The sequence below is a fragment of the Microtus ochrogaster genome, chromosome 4, assembly GCF_000317375.1.
Source record: "Microtus ochrogaster isolate Prairie Vole_2 chromosome 4, MicOch1.0, whole genome shotgun sequence".
NCBI classification, from domain to species: domain Eukaryota; kingdom Metazoa; phylum Chordata; class Mammalia; order Rodentia; family Cricetidae; genus Microtus; species Microtus ochrogaster.
This window is the reverse complement of record NC_022011.1, coordinates 50,102,231-50,112,749: the sequence shown is the minus strand read 5'-3', so window position 1 is coordinate 50,112,749 and position 10,519 is coordinate 50,102,231. Positions and strand designations below refer to the sequence as shown.

General features: G+C 52.8%; 2 protein-coding genes across 2 annotated transcripts in view; one reads left to right on the top strand and one right to left on the bottom strand.

Moving 5' to 3' along the window:
* Adamtsl2 (ADAMTS like 2) overlaps positions 1–2,888 on the top strand; it is a 32,286-nt gene extending 29,398 nt beyond the window's left edge. Inside the window, exons 18-19 of the mRNA XM_005346218.3 lie at positions 1,309–1,453; positions 2,208–2,888. Coding sequence (XP_005346275.1) covers positions 1,309–1,453; positions 2,208–2,326 — 264 coding nt within the window. The 3' untranslated portion in view covers positions 2,327–2,888. The remainder of the gene's footprint in view (positions 1–1,308; positions 1,454–2,207) is intronic.
* A 598-nt stretch (positions 2,889–3,486) lies between these two features.
* The window catches only part of Fam163b (family with sequence similarity 163 member B), a 33,232-nt gene continuing 26,199 nt past the window's right edge, over positions 3,487–10,519 (bottom strand). The window contains exons 2-3 of the mRNA XM_005346217.3: positions 7,147–7,262; positions 3,487–6,466 (exon numbers count right to left, since the gene is read on the bottom strand). Of these exons, the coding sequence (XP_005346274.1) occupies positions 6,056–6,466; positions 7,147–7,239 (504 nt within the window). The 5' untranslated portion in view covers positions 7,240–7,262 and the 3' untranslated portion in view covers positions 3,487–6,055. The remainder of the gene's footprint in view (positions 6,467–7,146; positions 7,263–10,519) is intronic.

Below are 10,519 nucleotides of genomic sequence, written 5' to 3'. Positions count from 1 at the left end.
AGAGAGAGAGAGAGAGAGAGAAAGAGAGAGAGACAGAGACAGAGACAGAGACACAGAGAGAGAGAGAGAAAGAGAGACAGAGAAACTCTGGTGTCCACCAACGCCAATCACCCTGAAGGTAAGAAGGAAGGGTGGTATGGCTGCGATTGCCGAGAGGGTGCATGGCAGAGATTGAGGACCAACAAGTATCATTAAGGGAAGAAGGCAGAGAAACACACAGGTGTCTCTGGAATGAAGGTCCCCTCTGAACTGACTGATCACAGCTGGAGTCTAGCTGCGGTCTGGGAAGCCCAATAGCTCATGTACTTTAAGAACACTGGTCTTAGGGTAGCTGTGTGGCCACAACCGAGTAAGTCAAGGACCATGTTGGATGATGGGAAGGGGAGAGAATGAATGAGGAGGATCCCCAAGGCAGCCATGAAGAAGGGGTGCTTCCCACATCACCCTGAGGAGATAGCAGGAGCAGATGGAATCTGTGAGTGGTGGATACGTGGAAGTCTGTCCTTTCTGCTCCTGGCTGGGGCAGCGTCCTTCACTACAACTGCCCCATCATGATGCACCAGCTCAGTGTTCGCCCAATTGTTCTGTCCCATCCATCTCCAGGGACAGAGGAGCAGGTGCCAGGACCTGCTGGGAGCCCACTTATCTTCAGAGGCATCTGCAAAGGCAAAGTGTCCTCTGGTCGCCTGTGCCAAGCCAGCCTCTCCTCTCCCCAGGGCGGGTGAGCGGGCAGGTGGCCTCATGCCAGCCTTCATCAGCTCCTCTGTGTCTGGTAACCAGACTGGGGTGAGCCTGGGGCGGGGGCCTCCCCATTCCTCAGGTCCAAGGCATGCCTGGGTGATGTGGGGTCACCACATCAGGGAATCACTGCCTGCAGGATCTTGGCAGGGGAATAGCGGGGTAATTGGGGTCAGCAGATGTCCCTGGTATTCTGGGTAGCTCAGCAGGCTTTCTGAGGGGAACATCTGGACTCAGTGTGATGGCTCTGGAAGTTGCATTGATTAGCCCATGGCAAACTCTCTGTGTCACTAATCTCAGACAGATGGGACCTGAGCACCTAGTAGGTCATCGTTGGCACCCTCTCATTGTGAAGCTGGGAAAACTGAGGCAGAGAAGCCAGCAGTACCTTTCCTCCGGTTACCTCTGCTCAGCCCCAGCTTAGGCGCTAGATTCCAAAGCGCGGGTGTGCCCTGGGCCAGCCTGCGGATGGTTAGGACGCAGAAGGGAGAGTGCTGAGTGATGAGATTCCCGGTCTATCACCATGGGGGGGCTTGCTATGGACCTATGTGTCTGTCTGTCCCGCACCAGTGCACCAAGACCTGTGGAGTAGGCGTAAGGATGCGAGATGTGAAGTGTTACCAGGGAACCGACATCGTCCGAGGATGTGACCCCCTGGTAAAGCCTGTGGGCAGGCAGGCCTGCGACCTGCAGCCATGTCCTACAGAGCCTCCAGGTGAGAAGAAAGAGGCCGGGCACAGGGTGGGAGGGGGGCTGGTGGGAGTTGTGGACAGAACTCCAGGCATTAGTAAGGGAAGCAGTTAGAGAGACACACGGTGTGCCTTCAGGAGAGGTCTTCTCTAATGGGGAGGGTCCCCCACACAGAGACCCATGTCTCAGAAAAATCACTGACCTAAAATGTGGTTGGGGGAACCTGTGGGACCAGGGACCAAGACGACCTGGCCTGAGCAGCAGGTGCTGACTCTCAGGAGGCAGGCAGGTAGGAGCTAGGCATGGTCTCTGGCTTGGGTACCTGGAAAGATAGACAAGGTTCAGTCTCCAGAGTACATGCCACATGTAGAGGAAGGTGAATTTTATTTTGGGAATGCTGAGGCAAGGAGAGAGGAATCCACAGGTCCTGGAAGGGTTTGGACTTTTCAGAGGGGACCAGGGACTATCCAAAATCCCCGGGTTTTACCCCTCACCCCAAGTGAACAGATGGAACACCTAGTGAGATCCATGCTTTCCTGGAGAGGGACTTGGATTAGGGAAGGGGTAGCAGAGACATAGAGCTGGAAATCTGTAGTAGGTGGGGTGCTCTGGACCTAAGCTTGGTGGGTGTTCATCATAGTCATTGTAACACTCTGGGATGCCCTTAGTGAGCTCCTAACTTTGTGAAAATACTATGGCAAGAGTTGGGGATCCTAGAAGCTGTTCTTCTTGGGCATCCTGGTGTTTCATCTCCCCCCCGTATTGTGTCCCATCCCCAGATGACAGCTGCCAGGACCAGCCAGGTACCAATTGCGCACTGGCCATCAAAGTGAATCTCTGCAGCCACTGGTACTACAGCAAAGCCTGCTGCCGCTCCTGCAGGCCTCCCCACTCTTAGCTGGTGTTGTGGCCCCCCCGATATCTGCTCGCCACATCCTGGGGCTCTCGTTGGACACCCATCCTGCAGGAGGAGATTCTGGGCTGTGAAGGCGTGACACAGAGAACAAGTGACAAGAAGGGACTTCGGGGAGAGCCTCCAGAGCCCACGGGCCCCTTCTCAGATGGAGATACCCTGCTGCGGGAAGCCGTACTCACTCCCAGGATCCTGTGTCTGTGCCCACACTAGAGGGACCAGAGTCTAGAACCCAGAGTAGGCAGTAACTGCCCATTTTCCAGGCCCTTCTCTGAGGTGGAAGAACCCTCTCGAGGTGACTTGAAGATGACCCAGGAAGGGGAGAGTCTCCCTTCTTTGGCTGCCTTGGGCAAGGCGGGGTCTTGGCTCAGCTGAGGAGCCCAGGCTGCCCTGTCTCTGGAAGTATCGAAGGTACCCCATCCTAAGGCATTGGTGCCACCATGCCTCCCCTCCTGGAGTTCCTGTGCTGGATGGAAGGGACGGCCCCTGTTCTTGTGGTGTCCCTGCCACCCGCTCACTGGTGCATGTTAATAAAGTGGCTGTATTTATGGCAGTGTGCTGGGTTCACTCACTTCGGGCAGAAATGGTGGACAGCCTCAGGAGCTTCAGGGAGGCTGCACCAGGGTTCCTCTGCTGGACAGTGGGCGCAGAGATGGGTGGGAACAGGGCGGTCTGATACAAAAAGTAGGCAAAAGGCAGTGAGAAGAGCAGGGAGTGTACAAGGATGGGTGCTGTGGGTAGCAGGACAGGGTTGAGGTAGAACCTAGCATGAATCTCCAGCCATCTCTAGCTGCCCTTGCTCTGGGGCTTATTGCTGGGATGGAACACGGGGCTATTGGGATGCTGGGGGAGCCGAGGGAACAGAAAGGCTAGAAAATATAGGACAGGACCACCAAAAGTACGTGCTGCAGTGGGCTCAGGTTTCATGTAAGGTCCTCCGCTGCTCTCTGAGGACCATCCTTAGGGCCATGAGCCCAGATTCCCACATCAGGGTGGCTCCTTGTGGGTGCAGGGATACAAGGGAGCTATCAGATGGAGCTGCTTCAGTCTGGTTTTTCTGGAGTGGAAGAGAGTGGAAAAGAAAACAGCACACGTGTGTGCAGACACATGTGCATGCACAGCCCCCAGGGAGGCAGGGAGGAAGAGGCAGAGTCTGAGATGGCAGCGGTTAGTCAGTCTCAACACCATGGAGGAGTCCCCTGGGCTCAGGTAGTAGGGACACTGATGACTGCCCCAGATAGGTCTGTCATACAGCTCTGTTGCTGAAGTGTTTAGGGTTTGGGAGGAAACAGAGGTAGCCACACAGTCCAGCACACTATTGCTCCTCTGTGTCCACAGGGACTGGATCAAGATAGCCGCCCCTAGAGATTTTATTTTTGTCCCCCAAAGCCAGAAGTTAGCAATTTGGGAGATGGCTGTACTTTGGGTCACCAGCTGGGCTTAGAGCAGTTTCCTTGGGTCTCAGCGGCTGGGCCTCCACCACACCTAAGACCCATCGTTACTTTCTTCCAGGCTCCCTCCCCTCCTGATTTCCTCCCTCTTTACCTTATCCCACACTCCTCTCTGTTGGCCTTTGGTTTATACCTAGCCATGCCAGGCTGTGTCAGGCATGTCCCCAGCACTGACTAGTTTAATCAATTTTGAGGTGGGTAGCATGAGTGTCCCACTAAGCTGATGCAAGCTCAGGGACAGTCAGCCACTTGTCCTCAAGAAACACAACCCATCATGTCAAGTCTGCTCTTAAAATTGTTGAATGACAATCTTGAAAGCCATTGGGGGCACTGAGAAACAAAGGTGACTTGGTATAATGCCCTGTTTGCCTGAGAACTCTTACCAGCCCCTCTGTTCAGAGCTAGAACTCACCAACTGGGCTGGGAAGGTGAACTCTGTCTGGTTCCAGAGAGGGTCTGTGCCTGACAGTGCCCAGTGGATGGACAAACAGGCAGTCTAGTGCCATGGTGTGGGAAACAAATTTATTGGCTTTTGCTTTTTTCAGGGTGCTTGGTGGGTCCCTGGCAGGTCTCATGGTGGTGTTGAGTGAGCTGGTAGGGATGAATGCTTAATTCACTTGGAGGATGTCTATGGAGCTATACAGAGACGCTGGAGGTTAAAAAAGGCGAGGGGCTAGGAGACAAAGACAGAACAGCCCAGAGCCCCCCTCCCTGCGTCACCCATACCCCAAGTAATGCAAGGGACTGATACCAAGGGGTAGAATGGGACAAAGGAAGTAGAGGGGAAAGGTTGGGGACTTCTATGATTCTAAGGGTAGATTCTGTTAGCAAGACCAAACTAAGGCAAGGAAAAGAAAAGGAGAAAAAAAATTCAGAATGCCAAAGACAGCAGATCCTCACTAGCAAGGGTGGAGGGTCCTGCTGTGGTATCTGGCTCAGGAGTGGCCGCTGTTCTATAGGAAGGCACCTTCACGGGGCACCTGCTCGTCTCGGGCTCCATTGCAGGGCTTGGAGATGAACTAGGGTCCCAAATAGAAGGGCCTCTTGAGGCTGTGCCACCAAGAATGGTGTCTCTTTCAGAGCAGAGAACTGCACTCCTGAGGGCCGAGGTCCTGGGCTTGGGGCACCCTCAAGGAGTGGTTACCTGACACCAAGTCCTCATTCAGAGGAGGAGGGCTTGGAGCTGTGTGGGTAGAGACGGGGCTTCCATACAGGGGCAGCCAGCTCTGGCTGTCTAGGCCTGGGGCCTCATTCCAAGCAGGAAACAGGAAGTGGATGATCTATAGCTCAGCTCTCCCAGGGACCTCAGTTCCCACCGAGGACCAAAGTTTCAAGGGCTTTCTGCAGTCAGCTACCCCCCTCCCACCCCCCACTACCTACATGGGGATGCAAGCCCATGGATGGGGTGGCCTGCCCAGGAGTCACACCTGAGACCCCTATTGCATAGCTGGGCCACCTCCAGTGCATCAGCAACCTTGCTAGATGTGTCTGTGGTCAACTGGGTTTAGGGATGAATACTGGACGTGTAAATTTGAGTGTCAACCCTCCCAGAGTAGCGTCCCCTTTTCTCTCATGGAAAAGCAGATTGGGTAGAGAAAGCGTCCCAAGAACACTGCTGTCTCCTAAAACTCTGCCTTCTACAGGGAGACTTGTCCATTCTCGGGCGGGGGGGGGGGCAGCACAATGGGTATTTTAAGCTTGGGGCAGATGCTTGGCACCCAGGTTCAGGAGCGTGAGTCAGAGAGGCTCGGAGAAGGAATGGAGAGAGGGTGAGGAGAAGGATGGGAAGGGGGAGACAGGGCGAGGGGACAGTTTATTTGGTCCACCGTCTCTAAGGAAGGTTCATGCTTGAGGGCCACTGGCAGCCAGTGAAGCCCCTGCTCCCTTGAGCAGGTAAAAAGCCCAAAGCCAAGTTAAGGCCATGAAGCCAGAGACAGACAAGTTGTTGGGGTTGACACTAGCCATCTTCTTACTTCCTGGGAACAGGACCTAGTACCTGTGCCCCAACACTGCATTACCTTATCCTCCTGACCCCTGCCTCCCTTCTTGGGTCAGCTGTCCCTAGGAGCTGCCACACCTGATTCATTGGACTTTATCCCTGTAAAGGGTCTGGGGATTCCCCATGCCTAGAGCCCCTAGTACAGGGATAGAGGGAAGACATGGCTGAGCAGAGGTCTGGGCATGGGGCCAGGGCATGCCATGGGGATCCTGCCATGATCTCAAGACCTTCCAAGGCTGGATGCCTCGGCAGTATGGAGGCCTGTCAAACATCGGTGCTAACGCTGCGGCTTCGGGAAAAGGCCTCACGCATGGCTGAGAGGCGGTTGGGGTTGAGCGCCTGCAGGCCCTCAAAGGTCGCTGGGGGCAGCTCCACGTCCTCCTGGCTGATGCTTTTGTAGGCCACACGGCCCCCACCGTTGCGCACACCCTCAAAGTCGTCCTCCTCTGGCTCCTGCAGGAAGAAGGTGGGTGGCTCGTAGTAGGAGCAGCTGCGGCAGAGGGCGCGGGCCTGTGGGGACTTCTGGCTGAAGGAGGTGGCGGCAGCTGGGTAGAGGGTGGGCCCGTTGGTCAACACAAGGTTGCGGTTGGAATGTAGGGGCGGCAGGTAAGAGGGCGCGGCGAAGTCGGGCTCCTCCTCGTCCTCCTCGGATCCGTCCTTCTTGCAGCAATAGTACTGTGGACAGAGGGACAGGTGACCACAGCGTGTTTCTCACCAGTGTTGACCAGAGGGTAGCCTTCAAGATTATTGGGTGACCCTGCTCAGTCTCCCCCACCTGTTCCACTACCACCCAGCATCGACCCCAGGCCGCTCCGAGCTGAGGTCCCTGCAATCTTGTCACTTATCTATCTCACCCACACAACTGGATGTAAGTCTAATTTCCAATTTATAGGCAGGTAAACTGAGGCACAGTTGGGTTAAGAAACCTGAAAGTGATAGATATGGGTAAGCCATTTCAGATCCTAGAGTTGAGTCATAGGCACTGGGTGTGCCTTACGCACAAGTGTTTACTCCTGTCAGGAAGCTATGGGGCCTCAGAAGCCTCTAAAGCTCAGGCAGGGAAGGCTAGGCAAGGCAGCATACTCTTCGCTCTCCTGAAGGGTGACTGTGCGCCACTGGAAAGTCCTTGAGTCCCTCTGAGCCTCAGCAAAAGCCTTGAGTGAGCTGAGTAACTGGTCACTGAACTGCACAGAGATTCCCCCGGCCCCATTGCTGGGCATCTCCGCTGAAATCTGACTATACCTCCTCCACTACATCCTGGACCCTGGCCCTCTCTGTCTTCTTGGGGGCTCCCCCTGCAGAGCCACCCTCAGGCTCCAACCCAACCAGGTCCCCTCCCCATCCGTTGGGAGTACCTGAAGCCGACAGTAGCACAGAACAGCGATGATACAGAGCAGAATCACAGTTGCCAAGATGCCCCCAGTGATGACCACAGTCCCGGCTGTCATCCGCCCACTTCTCCATCAACAGCCTGCAACAGATACCACAGGGCACAGCATTGGTAGTGCCTTATGCAAAAGGTCAGAATGTGGATACCACAAATCGGAGATCAGCCTGGGATGGAGCAGGCAAGAGGAGAGGAGATCCAAGCCTCTAAGCCCTGATCTACCTCTTAACCTCAGTTTCTCCATTTGCAAAAGGTGAATGTTAATAGTCAGACATGGAAGTTACTTTTAATTTTTATGTGTATGGGTTTCACCTGCATGTATGTCTGTACACCATGTATGCTGTGTTCATGGATGCTGCAAGGCTTTAGATCCCTTGGAACTTGAGTTACAGACAGCTGTGAGCGTTCATGTGGGTGCTTGGAATTGAACTGGGGTCCTTTGGAAGAAGCTGCTGGTGCTCTGTTATGTTGTTGCTTTTCTGAGGTTTTTTGTTTGTCTGTGTTGTGTTGTGTTTTGTTTTTCAAAGACAGGGCTTCTCTGCTTAATCCTGGCTGTCCTGGAACTCACTCTGTAGACCAGGCTGGCCTAGAAATCACAGAGATCCTCCTGCCTCTGCCTCCCAAGTGTTGGAAGGTGCATCCCAGAGCTGGAACTCGGGTTGTCAGGTTCGGCCACAAGCGCCTCCATCTGCTGAGCCTCCCTGACAGTCCCTTGTTTGAGCGAGAATGGGGAGAGTTGTTTGGTTGTATTTTGTTTTGACAGGTTCTGTCATTGGCTTGGTATTTGCAAAATAGTTGAAATGGCTGGCCAGCATGCCCCAGGGGTCCACTTCTCTCCACCTTTCCTATGCTGGGATTGCAAATGTGCATACAACATCTGGCTTCGTACAGGGGATAAAAATCAGGTTCTTGTGTTTGAGCAGCAAATGCCTCACTGATGGGCCACCTCTCCAGTCCTGTCTTTACCACTGTTAAGTGTTCAGTTCAATACCAACTAAGCGGATTTTTTCTAGTACTTTTTTATATCATGAAACTGAAAACAATAAACAATTTTTTTATTTATGAAATTCATATTTAGAAAAAATATATTCGCAGTGACATTATAGGGAAGTGATGGTGAAGCCCCCACCCATGTTGTAGAATCAACCTCCATGACTTTTTCAGTATAAATTCTTAGGAGACAGATTCCTGTGGTCCTGATGCCATGAGCTCTTAACTGCAGGCAGCTGGCAGCCTGCATCAATGTGCTGCTCTCAGGGATTGTCCCGATGGACCTGTGCCCCCAGGACACAGACTCTCCTTTGCTGTCTTCCCTTGTCTTCTGCAGGGTGACCATTCCAATCGTGGCTGGTGTCAGCTGAAGTGAGACTTAGCAGCTTTCCCGCAGCCCTTCTGTCTTCCAGGGTCCTTCCCTGAGTGGCCGCGAGACCTGGGCAAGCCCATCCCTTCCTCTACTCCTAAGATGTTCTGGTTTTGTGGGGCCTGGTGGAGATGGCATGGAGGGAATAACCAGACCATTTTAAAGGAGAGCCAGAGCATCTTAGTCTACCGATCAGCACTTCTGTGCTGACAACCGACGGGGACTCGGAAAAGCTTCCGCTCTGCTTGGCCTCCCCATCCTCTGAGATGCCGTCCTTACCGTGGGTCTGTACACATTAGCCTCCCATTCATGTGAGACCCTGTCATTCCTGAATGCCTCAGTTCTCACCCGTCCTTCTCCTGCCTCCCTGCCATGTGGTTAGAGAGAAGTGTACTCATCCATCATACAGAATCTTCTATGTATTAGAGTTGGCATGTTTCTTCGTGTGGCTGCTAACAGGTCCTTTGTGACCATTTGGAACTCTAAGCTGGCCTCCTTATACGTCACCTTCAAGGCCTAGGGCCAGCTCCCCTTCTCGTGATGTTGCGTTGACAGTGGTTCTGTCTAGTTCTTTCATCATGCGATGTCCCATCCTGATTGTTACCCAACTGCTCTAGCAATATCACAGCAAATGCAAAACAGTGACTTTGTTTCCCTCAAAGTTTCATTTCTCTCACATTATCTATTCAGGTTCCTCCAGATAAAGTTGTAAAGAGCTTGCTGAGCCTGTGATAGCAAAGGCTCATCTGAAGATGGGAGGCAGCTATGCCCAGTTCTTCCCTCATCACCTCCTAGGGCAGGCAGAGCCTCCCTGAGGCTTGAGGCTGTGTCTGAGGCTCACTGCAGCGTTGCTCACCGTTTAGCGTGTTTCCATCTACTGCACTCTTTATCCTGCAGTCAGTGGTCACACTGTCCCAGTGAGGCTGCGGGTTCAGAGGCTTCTCCACAGCTGCTGCTGTGCTATCCTGGTGACCTCATGAGCCTTTGGTGGAGTTTAATAGGAGAAACCCTCCCATCTCAGTGTTCACAACAACCAGAGCATGGGCATCTTCTATTGTGAACGAACGCATTATTTTACTTGTGTGCATGTCTCTTTCCCTTAGACAGGGTTACTCACTGAGCTTGGAGCTTGCTATTGGCTAAGCTGGGGATGAGGACATAGGGATCCTCCTGTCTCCAACTCCCTACTCCCAGGGCTACAGGTGCTGGGGTTCCAAACTCAGATCTTCATGGGTACACAGCTCTTACCCACTGAGTCATCTCTCTGGCCCAACAATTTTAGCTTAATTTTTTCGAGACACAGCCTCATGTAGACCAAGCTAGCCCTGAACCTCCAGTCCTCCGAGCTCTACTTTCCAGGTACTGAGACTCCAAGCAGGCGCCACCTGCCAACATGCTTTACATTGTCGGAAGCAGACACCTAAGACGTGAGTTCCTATTGATATTTGCACTTAAACTTTGGGATTCTAGTTTTTTGGTTTGGGTTTTTTAGTCATTAAAATTGGATCTTTGACTTCTCTCTTAACATCCTACACTTCCTTGCTTTCCTCCTTGTATCTGCAGCAATTTTGAAATGACAGTATCAGTGTTCCACCAAAGCCTCCTGAAAGCCTGCCGTTTGTCTCTCTGCTCGCTCCCGTGAGGACAGAGTTGAATGAAAGGACTTTCAGAGGCACCACGACAATTCTTCACAGTGGCGCCCCACCAACCCCATATTCAGATTCATCTTTTCCTCATTTGTTTCAAATATAAAAATTAATGAAAATTTTCTTCTCAATTATACAAAGTGCTTGGTTAAACAGACCATAGCATAAATCCAGGAACATTTGGAAGCCGGTCTTCCTTCCTTCCTTCCTTCCTTCCTTCCTTCCTTCCTTCCTTCCTTCCTTCCTTCCTCTCTCCCTTCCTTCCTTCCTTCCTCTCTCCCTTCCTTCCTTCCTTCCTTCCTTCCTTCCTTCCTTCCTTCCTTCCTTCCTTCCTT